Source organism: Capricornis sumatraensis, chromosome 14, assembly GCF_032405125.1.
Source record: "Capricornis sumatraensis isolate serow.1 chromosome 14, serow.2, whole genome shotgun sequence".
In the NCBI taxonomy this organism is placed as follows: Eukaryota; Metazoa; Chordata; class Mammalia; order Artiodactyla; family Bovidae; genus Capricornis; species Capricornis sumatraensis.
In genome coordinates this window covers 50,518,541-50,540,998 of record NC_091082.1, presented here as the reverse complement: position 1 = coordinate 50,540,998, position 22,458 = coordinate 50,518,541, and the positions used below count along the sequence as shown (strand labels likewise).

At 47.9% G+C, this 22,458-nt stretch overlaps 1 protein-coding gene across 3 annotated transcripts; it reads left to right on the top strand.

Annotated features, from left to right (window-relative positions):
- The first annotated feature begins 489 nt into the window (after window positions 1-489).
- PGD (phosphogluconate dehydrogenase) lies at window positions 490-15,207 on the top strand. Of its 3 annotated transcripts, XM_068986132.1 has the most exons (13): window positions 490-624; window positions 1,218-1,293; window positions 1,980-2,159; window positions 3,682-3,747; window positions 4,596-4,714; window positions 6,671-6,740; window positions 8,907-9,041; window positions 10,859-11,048; window positions 13,374-13,504; window positions 13,754-13,887; window positions 14,255-14,354; window positions 14,501-14,623; window positions 14,718-15,207. In XM_068986132.1, the coding sequence occupies exons 1-13, from the start codon at window positions 617-619 to the stop codon at window positions 14,835-14,837; spliced, it is 1,452 nt and encodes a 483-aa protein (XP_068842233.1). In that variant the 5' UTR covers window positions 490-616; the 3' UTR covers window positions 14,838-15,207. The 3 variants fall into 3 exon arrangements, with proteins under 3 accessions (XP_068842233.1, XP_068842234.1, XP_068842235.1); XM_068986133.1 differs by lacking the exon at window positions 3,682-3,747; XM_068986134.1 differs by lacking the exon at window positions 8,907-9,041.
- Window positions 15,208-22,458: the final 7,251 nt, after the last annotated feature.

Sequence of the window (22,458 nt, the reverse complement as noted above, 5' to 3'; positions counted from 1 at the left end):
TGATTGGCTTGTGCATAGCGGGGCAAGTTTAGGCAATATCCAAAGTCTAAGTCTGTTTGCCCGATACCTTTGCAAAAATGGAATTCTTTTACAAGATGGAGTAGCTCAGGACGCTACAACCTCGGGCCCTGTCCAGGGTGGAGCAATTCCACGCATAATCCCCAGAGTGTGCGCGGCGGGAGGGAGTGATGGACACTTGGACAACAGGCGTCCAAGTGCCCGCTGCACTGGAAAGGGTGGCCCGACGTGAGCCACCACTCTTCCGGAGAGAGGCTCAGAGCAGAACTCAGGCCCTAAGCGTCCTTTGCCTGGGACCCGCGCCACGCCCCCGCGGGCGAGCCGGCGATGTCATCGATGTGCTCGGCGCTCTCCTGAACCAGCCCTAGGAGTGGGCGGGCCTACTTTCCTCAGGTGGTCTAACAGGCGCCGGGCCGGACCAGTGAAGTGCCATCAAGACTCCGCCCCATCCTTCCGATTGGCCAGCGCTGGAAAGCCGCGGCCAGAGCCTCCGGGGGCGAGCCGGATCGGGACTCATCCCGGGTCGTCCTCGCCGTGCGCTCCCTGCACTTCGGGTCTGCTTGCTCCAGTCTGCTTTCCCGCCGCCGCCGTCGCCGCCATGGCCCAGTGAGTGACCCCGCGGGTGGCCAGGGAACTTTCTGGAGGCCGGCGCGGACACCGGAGCCGCCCCTGACGTCGCCTCGCCCCGGGGGTCTCCAGAGCCCGGCCTCGTGGCGCCCGGAGCCCGGGACCTCCAGAGAAGCGCCGGACCCCATGCCAGCCCCGCGGCTTCGCCTTTCCTGGGACCCAGCCCCTCTGCGCCTCGCGGTGACGCGGGCGGATCCCGTTCCTAGGAAAGGAGAGAGAGGAGGGGACAGGCGTGGCCGAGGGCAGCTCGGGCCCCTGGACGGCCCGCCTGCGGAGACGGAAGGCCTCGGACGCGTCATCACCAGCTCGACCGTAGCGCAGAAAGGACTCTGCCGTGAACCCCTTCCTTGTGCATGTGTCGTTGGTCCAGGAGAACTTGGGGACCCGCGAAGTGGTTGATGGGGGGTGGTCTGAAGGCTGCAACCCCGGGGTCTAAAGTGCAAAAGGAAGGCGTGGGCTAGAGGAAATTTAAGACGAGTTGTTAATTGTATCAAAAGCTAGAAAACTCTTTTGAGTTGTGATGAATTAAGTGCAACTGACAAGTTTTCTTTGTTCCTCTTCCCCTCTTTCAGAGCTGACATTGCCCTGATTGGACTGGCTGTCATGGGCCAGAACTTAATTTTAAACATGAATGACCATGGCTTTGTGGTAAGTGGGGAGGGGCACACTTTTCCCTTAGGGGTCCTCGGTGCCTTAGCCTGAGTGCTGGGGACTGTTCTGATTTGAAAGATCCCTTGTAACTTGGAATGTAGTTCTCTATGTGCTCTGTTGCTGCTTAACATTTTTGCAAGAGAGAGAAGCCCCACTTTACATGTGAGGGTGGGAGGGTGGAGGGCCCACCCTACAGTCCTCTCAGGAAGGAGTCCTGCTGAGTGGATCTGCCCATTCTGTAAGGTGGCCTTGAGTAAACCTGCCCATCTCCGGAGGAGGAGAAATTCCTCCGAAAGTGTAGATCTCTAAATTTATTGCCTAATAGGATCTGGAGAAAAGTTCGGGTGTGAGTACTAAACTGGCTTAGATACAAGGATTATCAGTGACAAAAGGTAACAGTCTGGAACTAGCCAGTTCCCAGATTTAAGTCCTAACCAAATAGCGACAGGCTCTGGCCCAATATGTTACGGGCAGTTGACCTTTGCTTATATCCAGTCCTTTGCTTTTTTATCCTATTATAATTAACTTTACGGTGATCCATCAGCACTTGGTTGGAGAAAAGTTAGAATCAGGGTCCTCCCTTCCCAAAACCTTGGGCTGTATAGAAACCCATTGTCCCTTGATCCTCAGTCAGAAGGTCTTCTGTGTCCTAGGTCTCCTAATCAGGCCCCTTGTCCTTCTAGGTCTGTGCTTTTAATAGGACAGTCTCCAAAGTTGATGACTTCTTGGCTAATGAGGCGAAGGGCACCAAGGTGCTTGGTGCTCACTCCTTGGAGGAAATGGTGTCCAAGCTGAAGAAGCCACGGCGGATCATCCTGCTTGTGAAGGCCGGTCAGGCCGTCGATGATTTCATTGAGAAACTGGTGAGGCCGGCTGTCTCCTAGCTGCCGCTCATCTGGCAGGACTTCCTTTAGCTGTTTCGCTGCTTTTTGGTTAAGAACTTCTGTCCCTTTTCAGTTTCTAGGTGCAGTCAGCTCACTTCTGACAAAACTGCTGCTTTAATGACTCAGTAGTGGTTAACTTGATTGGCGCTAATTAAGTAACAGTATATTCTTGGGTGGCAATAATTCTTCGTATATAAAATTCTGAGGCAAGAGACATGTCAGTAAGAATTTATTATCAACCAGAATAGAAATATCAGTAATCTCAGTGAACTCTATCTTTGATGTTAAAAAAAAACTTCCAGTTCTGGGACTTCCCTAGAGGTCCAGTGGTTGAGACTCCGCTATGCCTCTGTTAAAAAAGAAAAATGACCTAGAGAAGAAGAACGTTGTGATAAATGACACACCAGATTTTTTGTGTAGTAAGATGTCAGGCTACCCAGGATTAGTTCAGACAGAATGAACTGGAAAATTGCAGAGTACTCTTCAGCGTGTGCATGTGAGAGAGTCTGACTCTTAGGAAACCCCTGGACTGTAACCCACCAGGCTCCTCTGTCCATGGAATTCTCCAGGCAAGAATTTGAAGTGGGTAGCTATTCTCTTCTCCAGGGGATCTTCCTGACCTAGGGATTGAACCTGGGTCTTCTGCATTGGAGGCAGATTCTTTACCATCTGAGCCACCATGGAAGTCCACTCTTCAGCACAGGACAATATTAAGTAATGTAAACTGGAGCCTTGTCGGGGGAGGTTGAATAATGACTCTCCCTTGTGGGAGGAGACTGAACAATAAAGCCAGCTTAGTTGGTGAGCCATGGGAAGATATTCTCATTCAACGCCTGGTCTTTTCCTGCCATCTTCAAATGGTGGTGATCAAATCATTTATTCATATACCAAACCATTAGATATGTACTGGACCCGCTTTCTGTTCCAGGCAGAGATTTTATAGATCTTTTAAAACTAATCCAATCTAGGAATATAAATCAGACACGTGGGACCCATTGGAAATAAAAAATTTTCCAAGTAGGATTTGTTTGTTGTAAAAATCTTAGTTAAAAAAATTATTTCAGTTGTGGAGAGTTCTGACTGGGTTTGCTTGCTAGCCCTAAGCTTTTAAATAGGGTTTCCCTGGCTTGGTAGCCAGACGGCAAAGAATCTGCCAGCAGTGTGCAAGACCTGGGTTCTATCTCTAGGTTGGGAAGATCCTCTAGAAAAGGAAATGGCAAACTTCTCCAGTATTCTTGCCTGGAGAATTCCATGTACAGAGGAGCCTGGTGGGCTACAGTCCAAGGGTTTGCAAAAGACTCAGACGTGACTGAGTGATTGACACTTTGACTTTCAACTCTAGCCTCAAAGAGGATTGTTGAAGATTAAACTTTATACACACACAGACACACACTTTCAGGCTGGGTTTATTTGGGATAAATTCTTGTTTGTTTTAACTGGTCAAGGTATATTTATTTTTGTCTTTCATTTCTTTGCCTTAATGCTGGTGTCTGGTTAACAGGTACCTTTGCTAGACATTGGTGATATCATCATTGATGGAGGAAATTCTGAATACAGGGATACCATGGTGAGTGGTCCTCAGTCCACATTCTTCCAGGTTCTGGGAACATTTTAGAAAGAAGTAGCAGCACTGCACATGTAACGGAAGAGATGACCTGCTTCTGTGGTTCTGATTCTTTGGGGACTGGCCGTCAAGACATACCTGATGGATGAGGTTCTCACTGGTCACACATGTAACTCAGAAGGATGACTGCTGCTTAGACTCAGCAGGCTGGGCGTTTATGCCCATGTCCCTTTCTCTTCACCAATCCGTGATACATCACTGGGCCGTGTGGGTGAGGACCGCTGCTCTAATGGGTTCATGTGCTGGGAAAGTCCCGGTACAACCTAAGTGTCGAATGGCCGTAAGTCATGCTTGTACTAAACCACCTCTTCATTGAGTCTTATTGTACAAGGTCTGTAAGGTGAGAATGTATGTTTGGCTTTATTATTTCCCTTTGGGTTGGTTTGGTTTAGTTGCTAAGTTGTGTCCTACTCTTGCAACTCCATGGACTGTAGCCTATCAGGCTCCTCTGTTCATGGGGATTCTCTAGGCAAGAATACTGGAGTTGGTTGCCAGTTCCTTCTCCAGGGGATCTTCCTGACCCAGGGATCGAACCTGGGTCTCCTGCATTGCCGGCAGATTCTTTACCAACTGAGCTACGAGGGAAGCCCTCCCTTTGGCTAGCTATCTTAAACGTCCATGGATTGTTATTTTTTAAGTTCCCAAACTGAGAGAATTAAATATCTTGAATGGCCAGGTTATTCTTGGATTCTTGGGTCACTGAACTCAAATGTGGGATGTCCATACCTGTTTCATATGGTGGGAGAAACTGATTTTAGGAAACATGATGAACTTCTCTTTCTTTCCTGTAGAGACGGTGCCGAGACCTCAAGGATAAGGGCATCTTGTTCGTGGGGAGCGGAGTTAGTGGTGGAGAGGACGGGGCCCGCTATGGCCCGTCGCTTATGCCAGGAGGGAACAAGGAGGCCTGGTGAGTACCGTGGGCACCACCTGCGTGGACACAGGGAGCTGGACCTGGAGATGTGTGGGTGGAGGCCAGCCCTGCCACCCAGTCTCCTCTGTGCAGTCTGAGTGATGGGAATGGGAGATGCTGGACATAGTCTTTTATGATTTGTTGCTTTGATAAAATGTGTGTGCCTGTTTCTCTCTTCCTTTTTTTCTCTGTTATTCCCTCCAGTACCGATAATGGAAGTTCTAAGTAGGCTTCAAGGGTTCAGAGGCTTTAAGAAGGCAGCTCAGATAATGCACTGTCTGGGCTTAGGAGTAAGATTTGCCTCTTCAGCTCAGATATGGTATAGTTAATCACTGGGAGTAATGGCAGTCAGATGGGGCCTCTTTCGTTCCCTGGAAACCAGGTGGAGTTTTTTCTTAACTAAGGAAGAAACGAGTTTTACGTTGCTCACTGTGCTGTGTGTAAGAGGACGGGTAGTTGGCTGGAAGGGAGGTGCTCTTGTGATGATGAAACAGGTTGGCTGTATGAGACACAGGGATTGGGGTGATAAGCCGGGTAGAGGATTAAAATGAAAAGATGCAAGTAATTAGTTATGTGTAACTTAGACTGAGGGAAACACCACTGCTGAGGCTGCAGAAAAGAGAAAACCAGACAGAGGACAATAGATGGAGCAGAAGAGAAAGAAATAGAAAAGGAAGGATCCCTGTGAGGGAGACATGGACAGGTAATGTGCTTTTTTGAATGAATTTGGTTTCCATATGTTGTAGACTTATATTAGGCAATAAAGTAAGGTGTGATCGGGGGACTTTCCGGGGAGTCTTACGGTTAAGACTCTGAGCTTCTATTGTAGGGTGCATGGGTTTAGTCCCTGATTGGGGAGCTAAGATCCCACATGCTTTGAGGCTTGGACAAAAAAAGTTTAAAAAAAAGAATTTATTTAAAAAGGAGTGATCAAATCCAGTCCCCAGAGATGAGGGGTTTATTGGGGAAGATTATTCTTTTAATTACTCCCCTAATGATTAGTTAGTTAGTTCATTTGCTCAGTCATGTCCCACTCTTTGCGACCACATGGACTGCAGCACACCAGGCTTCCTGTCCATCACCACCTCCTGGAGCTTATTCACTCATGTCCATCGAGTCGGTGATGCCATTCAACCATCTCATCCTCTGTCCCCCCTTCTCCTCCTGCCTTCAGTCTTTCCCTAATGATTCTCTTCACTGTGTTAAAATCGAGAGGCAGAGGCCTTCCTACTTCTCAAAAGCTTAAAAAGATTTACCTTGGGTACTGCCCAGTGAGGGCTGTTAGAATTGCAGACAGTACCCACGAAAGTGCTATACAGACATTCATGAGTGCTCCAGTTCCCATGAATACGTTTTCCTGACTGGCCCATCAGGAGCAGAAATGGTCCTTTTACCTGAAAAAGTGAGTCAAGCTCAGGGAAGCTCTAAAGGGTTAAAGTGGAGCTGCCCCGGCCCCTCGTCCTGTGCAGCCCTGTCAGATTTCGTGTCTTCACCAGATCCCTTTTGTGCAGTAGCCTGTATTGGTTAGCAGTGAGAACAGAAGGAGTAGGTGTCGGGAGGTACAGGAGGCGTGCAGGGAACGCAGAGCAGCTGCTTTTTCTCCGAACGATAAGGAGTACAGCTCTTGGAAGCGCTTCCGGGTTCTGTCTGTCCGTGATAACATCATTCCAGACAATAGAAGGCTCTGTGGGAACGGTGGGGATCGCACAGCAGTTTCTCCTCGGGCCTTGCTGACCCTTCCGCCCAGGCTTTTTGTCTCCTATCTCAAATCAGATAGTCCGCAGCCTCTGACTGGCTTACCTTGAGGGCTTAGCTTTTTCATGACTTTTTCGAGGGCACTCCCACCTTCCATTAGAAAGGAAAAATTGGGTGGGAGGGGCTGTCCTTGAGAACTTAAGGGAGCCCTCAGCCCTTCTGTTCTTGGCAGCTGAACCACACGCTTCCCTCCCACAGGCCCCACATCAAGGCCATCTTTCAAGGCATCGCCGCCAAAGTGGGGACAGGAGAACCCTGCTGTGACTGGGTAGGTTCTGGGCCCCACTCGAGTGGTTGGCACCACGGGCAGAGGGTGCAGAGGATCACTGCAGGCCCGGTGGTTTGCTTTGTCACATTAGTGCCTCAGTCTTTTAAGTCACTAGCATAGCTGGTGTCTAAAATGTGGCTATTGTACATTCCTTGTAGAGGTTGATATTAAAAGCAGCCCTTCTCAATTCCTCTAAAATATGGATTCCTTAAAAAAGGATCAGGAAAGACAAGGTGAACTAAGATTTTTTAGTCATATTACTTCATGGCTAAAGAAAGAATGCCAAGGGAATTTCCTGGCGGTCTAGTGGTTAGGACTTCACGATCTCACTGCCATGGCTGGGTTCAGTCCCTGGTTAGGGAGCTAAGATCCCACAAGCTGCACAGCCAAAAAAAAGAATGTCAGAATCAAATGTGGAGTTTGCTCCTGGGATGGGTACTCTGTGCTAGCTTAGCACAGAAAAGCTGCAGCTTTTTGCCGTCACTGAATGGGACAGAGGCCAAGGCTAATACTTCCCCTTCCTATATTTAGTGTTATGAATAAAATACATTCTGTCTGTTGTTACAGCCTCAGTCCATCCCATCAATGAACAAAGCGCTGGGCTGGGGACACCTGAGTTGTCATGCTGGCTCCCCACTAACCAGAACTGTGACATTAGGTGGTCCCTGTGGCCCCTGGGGGCCCTGGGCTTCAGTCCCTGCCTTCCGTGGGCTTCAGTCCCTGTGGCCCCTGGGCTTCAGTCCCTTCCTTCTGTGGGCTTCAGTCTCTGTGGCCCCTGGGCTTCAGTCCCTGTGGCCCTGGGCTTCAGTCACAGGGGCCCCTGGGCTTCAGTCCCTGTCATCCATGGGCTTCAGTGTTCTCATTTGTCAAATACAGGGGTTGGGCTGGGTGACCTCCAAGATCGCTTTAGCTCCTAATCCCCTGGAATTTTATTCTACCTGCCATTTTTATGATGTTTTGTTTTACATGAGATAAAAGGTAGGGATGAAACAAGAACTCAAGGACACAGGGAATGAGGGGCCCTCCCCATGCCTGGGCCTGACAGGGCCTGGTGACTAAGCTGCCCTCATACTTTAATCCGTGGTCACTGAGGTCAGTCAGAACCCCTTGTGTCGAGAGGGGCTGGTGCTGTGATTCAGAGGACTGGGTAAGTCCCTCACAAGTGTGGAGGATTGGGAAGGGAGTGTGTTCCTTGAATAAATGGCTACAGTAACAATGAAGGTGCAGGGGCAGTCATTTTTTCTTAGATGCATTTAGGACATAACCGTGGAGAAAATAGCGGTACTTGCCTGTGTATCTTGGCCAACTCTAGCTGATTTTCCATAGCGCCAAGCCTCACCCTTAGGTTATTGAAACAACTGGTCTAGACGCTAACAGCAGGCCCCCCTTAGTTCAGTGCTGAAGTTACAGGAAGGAAGGGGTGAAGCAAGGTGTTACTAGCCATGTGATTTCACGGCCAAAGAAAGTGTCAAAACCAGGAGGGGGTAGGTCAGCAGTGGAAAGGTGGGCGGAGAAAGCCTCCGTGTAAGGGTGACCTGGGACAGCATTCCTCCCGGCTCTGCAGCTGCGGGGACACCGCTTGGGCCACCAGCACCGCCCAGGGGCAGGCACGTCCCGGCACGTCCCCGTCCTGGAGATGGCAGCACCTGACGTGCAGTCTGAGGCCCCGTCACCCTCCCTGTCCAGACTCCTTGCCCTCCAGCCAGTTTTCAGGTACTCTGGCTTCCCCTGTGGCTTGTCCACAGGGACAGAGGAGGGTGTCACTTGGACTAACGCTGGTCACCACACTAAGTTAAATTTCTCATCATAAATTCACAGACTGGTATTGTGGTTTTATAACCTTGCTGGCTTTATTATATATCGGTACCTTGTCCACTCTGGCACCCTGGCGAGAACACATTTCTGGGCTTACATGGTTGAGGGCCAGACCTTGCATCTGAGGTCTCCTTACCCCTCAGTGGCCATTACAACTCCACAACATTTCTATATTGTTTAAAGTACAAGTGGTTTAATTGGCCAGCTTCTTTTCCCCTTGCAGTTGAAAATACTATGGACACTTCTTCATTCTTTTTGTCTGGGGAGGGAGCCTGGCCAAAGAATCAGACATGGGCTCCTCTGGTGTGTTCTGTGGGTCCCTGAAGGCCTCCTGGCTTGTGGCTCTAACAGGTGGGGGACGAGGGTGCGGGACACTTTGTGAAGATGGTGCACAACGGCATAGAGTATGGGGACATGCAGCTCATCTGTGAGGCCTACCACCTGATGAAGGACGTCCTGGGCCTGGGGCACAAGGAGATGGCCAAGGTGAGATGGCACAAGGAGGTGACCAGGGTGGGCAGGGGCGGGGCGGGAGTGCTGCACGCTCGGTCGTGTCTGACTCTGCGACCCCATGGACTGTAGCCCGCCAGGCGCTTCTGTCCATGGGGATTCTCCAGGCGAGAATCCTGGAGTGGGGTGCCACTTCCTTCTCCAGGGGATCTTCCCGACCCAGGGATCTAAACCACGTCTCCTGCATTGGCAGGTGGTTTTGTTTTTTTTATCACTAGCACCACCTGGGAAGCCCCAAGGTGGGTAGCAGTAAATTCTTGCTCACTCCTTTTTCCCTTGATCATTCTGGTGGCCTGGGTGGACTCAGCCTAACCCAAGGGCTGCTCTCAGTAATAGGATCACAAAATTTGACAGGCGGTCCCTCAGCCAGGGGCTCTTGATGGCAATCACCACCCTCACAAGGGCCCTGACGGGGTTTTAGGGCAGTGTCACTCAGCTGCAGGGTCCTTCATGGGAGGAGCAACAGAAGCCCGTTTTTCTGATCAAGGTGTGACTGGCTGACAGTTAATCAAAAAGCTAGAGACGGAAACAACTATTTCCCCCAACATTTTATTATGAAAGTGTTCAAACATACAACACAACTGAAAGAATTTGAGTGATCACTTACATACGCACAACCTAGACTAGACCACTAACACTTTACTATATTAAGTACTTGCTTTATTGAGTATCTGTCCATCCCTCTATTAGTTTTATTTTATATAAATAAATATATTTTATATATATTTGAAATATATACTTCAAAGTAAACTGCAGATGTTAGTACTCTTCAGATACTTCAGCATCATTAAATAGGCAAACATTTATTTTTTGGCCGCATAACAGATGGGATCTTAGTTCCCTGACCAGTGGAAGTCTTAACTACTGGACTGCCAATGAAGTCCCCTATCCTGAGCTTCCACTGCACAGGACTAGGGTTCCATCCCTGGTTGGAGAACTAAGACCCTACATGCCTTACAGCGCAGTCCCCAAAAAAGAAAATACAGGCAGGTATGTTCAAAAGTTCATTCACCCATCATTTTATGAGTGGGCCCTTTTAAGTATGGCCATGCTGATCAGCATTCTAGTCAACCTTCTCATCTAGAGTTCGTCCTTTGAGTTATTTCCAGTGGAACATGATTAAAAGACGCTTACTTGCAAGATACACAGTGCAGAATCCTTCCAGATTCTCCACTTTTCCTCCTAGTTTTTAAATGTCATCCCCATTTACCTTGTTTTACTGACTTTTCTTTATTCTTTCAAAAACAATGACTTAATTTTCATAGAAACATTACTGTTTTGTGTGTGTTCATACTTAATTGGTTTACATGAGTACTGTATTACATGCCAGGCACTCTTCTATGTTGGGGATGTATTAGTAAACAAAGTCCTTGCCCTCATGGATCTTGAGAAGACAGACAATAATGACTGATTATAAAAAGCTAGTTCATGATCATTATTGTAAAGAAAAGTAAAGGGATGTAAGAGGCCGCTCTCCAGACTGATTGATGGAGAAAGGTGACTGTACAGAGACCCATGCGAGGTGAGGGTACACCCGGCTCAGGGAAGCATTCTGGTGATCAGAAGACCAGCATCAACAGGCTGCAATCAGACGCAGCTGACTCTTAGCATAAAACTTAGCTGGTGGGAGAAGTGTTGGGGTGTCCTGGAGAGGAGCCGGGTAGCTTCAGGTGTTGAGCAGGTTGTGAGCATCCGTCAGTATTGACAGGGGAGAAGGATGAGTCCATTAAGGGAGTGTCTCCTGTATAACCCTGGTATCTCTCACATTGTTTTCTTTCATGTCTTGCACACAGGCCTTTGAGGAATGGAATAAGACAGAGCTGGACTCATTCCTGATTGAAATCACAGCCAATATTCTCAAGTTCCAAGATGCTGATGGCAAACACCTGCTGCCAAAGATCCGGGACAGCGCAGGGCAGAAGGGCACCGGGAAGTGGACCGCCATCTCTGCCCTGGAGTACGGCGTGCCCGTCACCCTCATCGGTAACGCTCAGCTTTTGACTGAACCTCTGTCTTGGTTTTGATCAAGTGCAGTCTGCTCTTTATGCATTTGCATAAGGTTACAGTGTGAGAGAGGCTGAAGCTGCCTTTGAATCTCTTCTTTGTAATCCTTCTGCCAGTCATGTGAGCTTTGAGAGGAATTCCAGAATCACTGTCTTTTGCAGTTTGACTTTGAGGATTTTTTTTTTTTTTTTTTTGGCCACACTGCTTAGCTTGTGGATCTTAGTTCCCTGACCAGGGACAGAAGCCGGGGCCCTGCAGTGAAAGCGCTGAGTCCTAATTACTGGGCTGCCGGAGAAGTTCCTGGATCATTTTAACATTAGTGATTTAATTATAGTCAGTGACCTAAGGTCTTTTTAATAGGAAAGGTAACTGTAATGGAATTTTTCATACGACAGTTCACACAATAATAAAAGCTAAGGTACTCAACATTTATTACTATTTTGCTAAGGTTTTTTTTCTCAATTATCTAATAAAATATTACTTATGTGTTTCCAGTCCTTTAATATTTCTTTCCTAAGTTCTTAGAAGAGTACTACTGTCCTGAAGTTGTCTTATATTTTTCCCACCCTTGTTTTTTTATCTTAATGAGCGAAACATCAAACTCAAAGATGTAGAGAGAAGGAAATAATCAGCAGAGATAAAAATACTAAGAGGATAAACAGAACTGCATGATGGTTCTTTAAGAATAAAATAGGGACCTCACTGCAGGGGGCACAGGTTCAATCCCTGGTTGGGGAACTAAGATCCTACATGCCTTTCTATGTGGCAAAAAACCCAAAAAGGAATAAAATAGATACATCTGGCAAGATTGAAAAGAAGAATGAAGGCAGACTCTGGCCTGTTTACTGACAGGCTGTTCATTGCTCCTGGCAGAGTGGTTCCCCAGGACTGTTGGCTCTTCCAGACATGGAATGCCTTTCCCTCCTAATCTCCTCCCACTTTGGTTTCATGGTTAATTACACTTCACTGTTCACATTGAACAGGGTGGTTGCAGGCCTGGTGAGGAGGGAAGCAGTTAGTCCAGCTTTACAGAGAAGGAAGTGGACTGCTAGTTAGCTAATCTGAATACCATCCAGGGGCGGGCCACAGGACCAGTAACTGGGAGCGGTTCATTCATCATTGACTCAAATATATGAGTATTAGAGCCCTCAAGAGAGTCCTACTCGGATGTTTCAGAGACTTTGTCCCTTCCTAGTGGATGGCAGGCAGGCTTCCTCCCTGGCCAGGTGCCATTCTTGCTTGCTGAACTAATGGGGAAGCGAGTCTTCTGTCTAATCTTTAAGCAACCCTGCGGTTAAACCACGCTTGCCTTCTTTGTGCCTTTTGTCTTTCGAAGCCTCTACCCAGGACTGCTAAGTCATCATGTGTGTGCAGGAGTCCAGAGAGGCGGACAGGGCCAAGGAGACACCTGCTCTCAAGTCTATGGCCAGAATCCTTTCCTCAAAACCGAGTCCCCTGTTAGTTCCTAAAGGTTTTACTTCATGTTGTCTGTTGGGAAAAATGGTCAATTATTCTAATTTTGCAAATTGTCAGTTGGGTGAATATTTATAAGTGATGATTTTTAAGATACCAAATGGTCTTGATATTAAAATACTATACTGAGGGACTTCCCTGGAGGTCCAGTGGTTAATACTTTGCACTTCCACTGTAGGCACGTGGGTTCGATCCCCAGTCAGGGAACTAAGATCCTCTATGCCACCTGCCTCATCAAAAAGATAAAATACTATATTGAAATTTTTTTTACTCAAATGAAATAAAACTGTTAAACTGCAACAATGATCATGGATACACTGAAAATTAAACTGTAAGAATTAGAAAATGTAATTTTATGAAGGTTGAAGTCTGTGTTACTTCTGAATGTACTGGTTGTTTCAAAGTTGTGGGTATTAGTGCTTGAAAGAAAATAAATTGAGTTATTGATGAGCATTTAAAAATTAAAGTCCTCCCAGCTGAAACAGAAATCTTACTGTTGGACGAACACCGAGTCCATTCTTAATAATAGTGATTTTGCTGCTTCATTTTTCCCCTTAAAGCACCCCCTTTGAATTTCATGGTGGTCTTTGTGGTTGAATACCCACGTTTATATGGAAGACTCATTTGGACTTTTCATTTTCAGATTAACTGATTCGAGCTTCTTTTGAAAGTTTGTTTTAACTCTGGTGGCCTAATGTTGAAGCTGTCAGCTCTTTGTAAACCTGAGGTCGTGCTCCACTTCTCCCCTCACCCACTCCGGCTCTAGCGCTCCTCCTCGGGTTCTGTGTGTGCGCATTGGTGACACAGTATTTACCCCCTGCCCCCACGCAGGAGAAGCCGTCTTCGCGAGATGCTTATCATCTCTGAAGGACGAGAGGATCCAAGCCAGCAAAAAGCTGAAGGGACCTCAAAATATCCCGTTTGAAGGAGATAAGAAATCATTCCTGGAGGACATTCGAAAGGTGGGGTGCAGGCCCCGTTGGGGGGGGGGTATGCTGCCGGAGAGCATCCTGAGGCCACATGAAGGGGGGCAGTCCAGCCTTGCCCTTTGATCGGATCTGCAGCCTGTGTTAAACTGTAGGCCTTACACTGCTGGGGGTGGGATTGAGGCAGTAGGATCTGTGCTGCTGGGGGGAATGGGGAGGGGGCAAGGAGGATAGGGCATCCATGTGCTGGCTGCAGTTCTGATGAGTCTTGGTGTCCATCTTCAGGCCCTCTATGCTTCCAAGATCATCTCTTACGCTCAGGGCTTCATGCTGTTAAGACAGGCAGCCACTGAATTTGGCTGGACCCTCAACTATGGCGGCATCGCCCTGATGTGGAGGGGCGGTTGCATCATCAGGAGGTGAGTGCTGGTGAGGGAACCAGGGGCTCAGGTGCTCTCAGAAGGGCTTTCCTGGAGCTGTACACGGAGTCCTCTCGCTGGCAGCCAGGCAGCTTTAGGTGTCACCCTACCTTCCTGTGTGTCAGTTACTCGAGGGTCCACATTGCCCCATCTAAAGTGCTTCTGTGTGCACTGTTGTGCCCTCTGCCCAGACCTCTCGCAACCTGGGCTTCGGTGTTCCTGGTCCGTACAGCAAGTTTTGGGGGTGGGGTCAGGAGGATAGGTGCCTTCGTAGCTCGCTGGGGTTTCTGTTACTTCCCCTCCTTTCTGCCAGACCGTCAGCCTGCTACTTGAGATTCATCGACTTTCTCTCTCTTGGTTATTTCAGTGTATTCCTGGGAAAGATAAAAGACGCATTTGATCGAAACCCAGGACTTCAGAATCTATTGCTGGATGACTTCTTTAAGTCAGCTGTGGAAAACTGCCAGGTGTGTAGTCCAGAGTTGGGCGGTACGGGAGTGCCGTCTCAGTGGGTTTTGCTCTGAAGGGCATCTGCTTTTTCACGCATGCCTGAAAGTCTGTTGTCTTTTCCGAGAGCTAGTCACTAGTTTCTGGCTTTGCTTTTCTGGCTCAGGACTCCTGGCGGCGGGCCATCAGTACTGGTGTCCAGGCAGGCATTCCCATGCCCTGCTTCACCACTGCTCTCTCTTTCTACGATGGGTACAGACACGAGATGCTGCCGGCCAACCTCATCCAGGTAAGCTTTAGGGTGGGTGGTGAACATCCACCTGGGTGGTGCCCGGAGTCCCGTGCCTGCCTCTGTCCTAACCAGCCTGTCCCTTGTTCTCCAGGCTCAGCGCGACTACTTTGGGGCGCACACCTACGAACTCTTGGCCAAGCCGGGCCAGTTCATCCACACCAACTGGACGGGCCACGGGGGCAGCGTGTCCTCGTCGTCGTACAACGCCTGATGGGCTTCTGTTCCAAGCCACAACTCCACAGACCGGGACATTCCATCTGCCACACAGCACTGCTTGCATGGCCCTCTGCCCTACTTTCTGCTCAGATCTTTTAAAATCTCGTGTGTCGTAAGAGACTCCTTTGGAGAGTTGGCCCGAGTCTCTGAGTGTCAGGTAGTTCTGAGAGAACCAGCACGCCCTCTGCCCTCGCCTCTTGGGACGGAGCAGGAGTGGAGTGTGTGCGAGGCAGCTCCCCGAGGCAGCGTTCCCTGCAGGTCCCCTGTGGGTGAGGGAGGCAGCGGCTCTCATCAAGGTGGGGAAGGGTTTTGTAGAATTTGATCAAACTGGAACCTTTGTATCACACACCTGAACTCCCTTTCCTTTTACTTAATAAAAGAAAAAAAAAATCGTATTTATGCTTTTTTTCCAGACTCTTTAAGTAGTCTTACCTCATGCACACTGAGCCACAGCCTCACTGGCAGAAAGATGTGCACCCGATTTCATTACATTTGAATTAGTTTATTTCCTTTATTTAGTCTTGTTAAATATTTTCTTCTTTATTTTCTTTAAAAAATAAAAATAAAAACAAAAAGCCAATACCAGAAACACCAGATTTAGGTAATGATTAACTCTAGAGGGAAGGGTGAGGAAATAGTCAAGAAGTGAGCGAACTAGCTTATGACCTACTAGCTGTATGACAAGACAAATTATTTAAGATCTCTGGCCTCAGTTTTCTCATTTGTAAAATGGGGATAATAATCATACCTGCCTCCCTAAGATGCTTGCCCTGTGGCCCAGCTGGTAAAGAATCCACCTGCAGCTTGGGAGACTTGGGTTCGATCCCTGGGTTGGGAAGATCCCCTGGAGAAGGGAACGGCTACCCACTCCAGTATTCTGGCCTGGAGAATTCTGGCCTCCTTAAGGCTATTTTGAAGATACACCTGGTAAAAACTGAACAATACTTGGCACATAATAAGCACCTACATAAATGGTAATTATTATTATTGGTAATTATTGGTAATGGTAATAATTACCACTTGAGGGTGTGCCTGTCCTGGACGCAGTGGTATTTCTGGAGAAACCAAATGTTACTTCTAGCACTTACTGGTAAATTCACTTTACAAACCAACCCTGAGACAGTTCTTGGCAGGGCTCCTCTGTGTGCTCAGGTGTGTAAGTTAAGCAGATCTTCACTGAAAACACCACTAACAACCACCACCCTGCCAGGGGGTGGAGCTTGGCAGTGGTTGAGGGTGGGAGGAAGTAGGCTCTGAGTCAGCAGGTCTGGGGTGGGGAACCCATATTCTGCATTTCTTTTTAAGTTATTTTTTAGAGAATAATTACTTCACAATATTGTGATGGTTTTTGCCATACATCAACATGAATCAGCCACAGGTATACCTGTGTACATATTCTGCATTTCTAACAAGCTCCCAGTTTCCCATTATGGCACAAGAAGGGCAAGATATTTTAATTGTTAAAATAATTTGAGTCCTTTGCCTGGGTGTGTTTTGTTTTTTACTATATATGATCTCATGCCTTAGGAATTTTACATACCATGACTTATTAGAAAAATACTTTGATAAAAAAACTCCCTACGTTAGCTCTAGTAAAGGCAGCCCAGCCCAATGGTTAGAGCCTGGACCCATACCTTAGGTTCACCACTAATTCATGGTCACTCTGATCCTTAATCTCGGTGCCTGTGTGCTGCCTCGTCTGTAAGAAGATAACAGCACCTGTGTCACAGAGCGCTTTTGAGGATTAGTGTTTGCCACATAGTGATTCCTATTTGTGATTTACTCTCTATTACCTACCTCCTGGTGAAGGTGAGGTAGTTGAACAATTCTAAAAGTGGATGGAGGTGGACCCAGATGGGTTCTGCTCCCAGCCAGGTGGGTCCTGTCCAGCACAACTGCTGCAGGGACAATCCGGTGGCCGTTCTGGCAAAGGGCCTCCCTTGGCAAAAAAAAAAAAACCAACTGTAGGTCTATTATGATGTCAGCCACAACTTTCTGCTTTATTTGGGACCAAAAGGAGTTAATTAGAAAGACATGGGGGGGAGGGAGGCACATGCAGGTCGGGATATATATACACGTAGGCCTGATTGATGTTGTACAGCAGAAACGTAACACAATATTGTAAAACAATTACACTCCAATTGAAGGAAAAAAAGACATGGATCCAACAAGGGAGCAGACATGGTCTCTCAGCAGCGGCTTTAGTCCAGGGATTTGCAGCTGTCACCTTCGAGGCAGATGGAAGCCCTCTTTTCAGGAGGGCTAGAGAGACCGTCAGGATGTATATGCCACGCTTAGTATGTATCTTAGCACAGACACATTGTCTAGTAATGGATACCCTGTGCCAGTTTCTGCCCAGTGTGTAACAAACCACCCCAAACTCCGTGGTGTAACATAACTACCATTTTTTTATCCTAATTCTGAGGGTCAGAAATTTGGAAGGCTACCGGGGTGACGGCTTATCTCTGTTCCACAATATCTGGGGGCCTCAGCTAGGAAGACTTGAAAGCTGGGGGTGGTTCCATGGCTGGGACCATGTGGAGGTGTCTGTCTTCTTCATTCATCAGGTGGCCAATGTTGGCTGGGACCCAGCCCAGGCTATCAGCTGGACAGGTACATGGCGGCCTCACCATGTGGCCTCAGCTGGCCTTGCTGAGGCAAACATCTTACTTGGTGCCTCAGTGTTGCAGCTAACAAAACAAACACCACCTTGCCTTTAACGCCTAGCAGGGACACAGAAATAGAAAATAAATATAGAAAGAGATATAAAGAGGAACAAAAGAGAACAGACCAGAGATTTGCAATGCCAGCTACTGCTCTGGGAAAGTCTATTTCGGGCCCTCCGGAAAAACCTCTTCCTGCCCCAGGGACAGTAAAGCATCTGCCTGCAATGCGGGAGACCCGGGTTCAATCCCCGGGTTGGGAGGATCCCCTGGAGAAGGAAATGGCAACCCACTCCAGTACTCTTGCCTAGAAAATTCCATGGATGGAGGAGTCTGGTGGGCTACAGTCCATGGGGTCGCAAAGAGTCGGGCACGACTGAGAGACTTCGTCTTCGCCATATTGGCAGATAGATGGGGAAACAATGGAAACAGTGACAGACTTTATTTTCTTGGGCTCAAAAATCACTGCAGATGCTGACTGCAGCCATGAAATTAAAAGACGTTTGCTCCTTGGAAGAAAAGCTATGACAAACCTAGAAAGCATATTAAAAAGCAGAGACACTGCTTTGCTGACAAAGGTCCATCTAGTCAAAGCTATGGTTTTCCCAGTAGTCACGTATGGATGTGAGAGTTGGACTATAAAGAAAGCTGAGCACTGAAGAACTGTGGTGTTGGAGAAGACTCTTGAGAGTCCCTTGGACTGCAAGGAGATCAAACTAGTCAATCCTAAAGGAAATCAGTCCTGAATATTCATTGGAGGAACTGATGCTGAAGCTGAAGCTCCAATACTTTGGTCACCTGATGAGAATAACCGACTCATTGGAAAAGACCCTGATGCTGGGGAAGATTGAAGGCAAGAGGAGAAGGGGACGATGGAGGATGAGATGGACATGAGTTTGAGCAAGTTCTGGGAGAATGGTGAAGGACAAGAAAGCCTGGCGTGCTGCAGTCTATGGGGTTGAAAAGAGTCAGACATGACTGAGCGACTACACAGCAACAATGGACGTGGCAGAGCATTATTTCAGCCCTATTATATCAGTTACAAGCGAGTCGTAAGTTCAAGGGAAGGAGTATTGGGCTTTACCTCTTGATGGTGGAGTGGAAAGTTCTAGAGGACCATGTGGGTCAGGAGATTTCCCCTTTTTTTCAAATATAATCTGCCACATATGCTTCCTTTGAAAAGGACAATTTGTGACATGGGAAGGTTGGGAACTCTGGCCTTATTTGGGGATTTTCCTGAGGGTCTCATATAGTAATCAATGGCACACATAAGAATATAATAATAGCTAACAGAGGGTGTGCCAGGCACTGTTTTAAGTTTACTTGTTTAATACAACAGCCTCTGAAAGAGGTACTATCATTATTCCCAGTTTACAGACAAAGCTTGAGGATGTGAAGTAACTGCTCCAAGGTCACAGACCTCCTGCAGAACCAAAGTCTGAGCCAGAATCCACACACATAATCACCAGATTATCCTACCGCTCAGTGTGCTCAGTGGGTATAGTTACACACTGCTGTAACCGTTTGTTTGGTGGTGAGAGAATCTGAAACTCCTGACCCCATGAGTCCTTGTGCTCAGTCACTCAGTTGTGTCTGACTCTCTGACCTCACAGACTGTAGCCCGAGAGGCTCCTCTCTGCATGGAATATTTTGTCCAGGCAAAACACTGGAGTGGGTTGCCATTTCCTCCTCCAGGGGATCTTCCCGACCCAGGATCGAAACTGTATCTGTGTGCTGCACTGGCGGGTGGTATCTTTAGCACTGTGCCACCTGGGAAGCCCTACACTACACGTGATCTTAGCCAAAAGGCCAGGAGCGCCTAGAATATATCTAACAGCTGATGCAGATGGAGTTTTGAATTGACATTTTACAGTGCAAGTTTAGGAAAAAATAAACGATTCAACATTTATGGTCCCCTATTTAATGCACCTGGAAAGGGCTCAGGAAGCCTGCACTGTGCTTGCCTGTTTATGGTGAGGGCAGTGGGACCAAAGCAGAGGATAAGTCCGTGGACTCAGAAGCCAGGCTGCTTCAAATCTGGGCTCTACCACTTCCTGCCAGTTTTAGCCTTAGGCAAAGTTCTTTCACCTGTGGGACCCTCTTCAAATATAAAATGGGGGTAATAGTACCTACCTCAGAGGGCAGGGCACCTGGAGCACATTCACGAGCAAGTCAGTGCTCTGCTGCTGCTAAGTCACGTCAGTCGTGTCCGACTCTGTGCGACCCCACAGACGGCAGCCCACCAGGCTCCTCCGTCCCTGGGATTTTCCAGGCAAGAACACTGGAGTGGGTTGCCATTTCCTCCTCCAATGCATGAAAGTGGAAAGTGAAAGTGAAGGCACTCAGTCGTGTCGAACTCTTAGCGACCCCATGGACAGCAGCCCACCAGGCTCCTCCATCCATGGGAGTTTCCAGGCAAGAGTACTGGAGTGGGGTGCCATTGCCTTCTGCGAAAGTCAGTGCTCATTGAGTGTTAATCCCTGGTGATCAACAGTAGGGCCTTGTTTCCTGGTGTAACGCAATGCTGCCACATAGTGGCCAGTTTGGAGAAGGAAATGGCAACCCACTCCAGTATTCTTGCCTGAAAGGTCCCATAGACAGAGGAGCCTGGAGGGCTACAGTTCATGGGGTCGCAGAGCTGGACACAACTGAGCGACTGAGCACACAATGGCCAGTTTACATGGTAGCTTTTCATCCAGTAAAGACAGTTCCTACCACACAGCTGACCCTTAAACAGGAGCTGGGTGGGGTTCTCACCACCCCAACCCTGCCCTTGAAAATCTGTGTATAACATACTCATGCACCTGCAGATTCAGCCCTCCCCAGAATCTGTGTGTGCTTCAGTCATGTCAGACTCTTTGCAACCCTATGGACTGTTGCCCACCAGGCTCTTTGTCCATGGGATTTCCCAGGCAAGAATACTGCAGTGGGTTGCCATTTCCTTCTCCATGGGCTCTTCCTGCCCCAAGGATTGAACCCATGTCTCCTGCATTGGCAGGCAAGTTCTTTACACTAAAGCCTCCTGGGAAGCCCTAATCAACCCCTAATGACTTTGTATGTTGAACTTCTGCCTCCTCAGCACCCCTCCCCTGCTTAGGATTCAGCTGAGATGAGGGACAGCTGTGGGCTGAGGAGTCAAAAGGAAACCCTTTATGATTCTTCATCTACAGTCTCTCTCTCCTCTGTCCCTGACTCCTCCATAGAGGTAGTAAGAGGGAGGCTGCTTGTATATTCTTCCAATTAAGCACAAATAAACAAACTCTGCACCCTTCTTCTTGGTAGTTTTATATTTGTCAAGAAAGTCAGTTGATTTCAACCTGTAGTGGGAAGGTGCTGGAAAAGAGGAAAGGACTGGGATGTGATGAGGCCTCTAGGGGCTCTGAGCGAGTTAGAAGTAAACACAGCACTCCACTGCAAAGGAAGTGTGTGGGAGGGTCTGAAAATACTACTTCCCCCTGATGGCTGCAGTAAGGCTTTAGGCACCGCCCCCCCCCCCCCCCCCCCCGCCCCGTCCTGAAATTTCAAGTTCTGCCACTTGGTGGCACAGTCGTAAGGAATCTGCCTGCCAAGAGACGCAGGTTTGATCCCCGGGTTGGGAAGATGCAGTGGAGGAAGAAATGGCAACCCACTACAGTATTCTTGCCTGTAAAACTTCACGGACAGAGGAGCCTACAGTCTACAGGGTCACAGAGTCGGACGCGACTGAGCAACTGAACACATACCTTAGCACCTGTTTTTGCAAACTGAAAGAGAATTTTTACTTTTACCAGAAAAAAAGCCATAATCACAGTAATGGAGAACTTTGTAAACAACAACAACAACAACAACAAAAGTGGCTGAGGATCGCTTCTCGGCCTTTTGGCTAAGATCAAATGTAGTATCAAAGTGGCTGAGGGACTTCCTTGGTGGTCTGGTCACTAAGACTCCATGCTCTCAATGCAGGGGGCTGGGATTTGATCCCTGATCAGGAATCAGATCCCCCATGCTGAAACTGAGAGTGTGCCTGCTGCAACTAAAGGTCTTGCATGCTGCAATTAAGCTCCAGTGCAGTCAAATATTAATAGATACATAAATAAATAAATATTTTTAAAAACGAAGAGGCTTACTGCAAACTTTCAAAGGCAGGGGATACCTGTATGTCTGAGTCAAATTTCTTTTCAAAAAAAATTGGGGGCTCCTGCATTGTTCATGACCTGGGGAGCTGGCCTATTATTAAGGAGCCTCTGCTTTTTCAGGACTCACTGAGATGCTGCTGTGAGTCAGTTCCTCAACAAATATTCAGTGAGCCTCCACCACGAGCTGGGCCCTGGGCTCTCACTGGACCTCAGTTAAGCAGGCTGGGCATTCAGGTCTTTACAAACTGATTTCAACATAGCACATTCTTTCCACTTGGGATTAATAAGTGCATACTGCGTGCTAGGCCAGAAGTATGCTAGAGCCAGTTGCTACAGCGAGAGGTGAATGCCTAATTTTCAAGAGAAGAGAAAACTAGAGACATACACAGTCATTACTAAGAATTAAGTTACAATGTGACTTTCCTAAAGGTCTAGTGGTTAAGACTCTGAGGTGTGTGCAGGGGGTGGGGGGTTGATCCCTGGTTGGGGAACTAAGATCCTACAGGCCATGTGGTTAGGTCAAAAGATAAAACAAATAAGCAGATTTTTTAAAAATCTATTTTTGGCTGAGCTGGGTCTCTGTTGCTGCACATGGGCTTTCTTATGGTTGCAGTTGGCTTCTCTTGCTGTGGACGGGCTCCAGGGCACGCAGGCTTCAGTAGTTGTGGCCCATGGGCTCAGTAGTTGTGCACGGGCTTAGGTGCCCCATGGTGTGTGGACTCTTCCCAGATCAGGTCTTGAAGCCATGTCTGCATTGGCAGGCAGATTCCTTACCACTGGATCACCGGGGAAGTCCAACAAACAGATTTTTATAAAGACATTAAAAAAAATTAAGTTA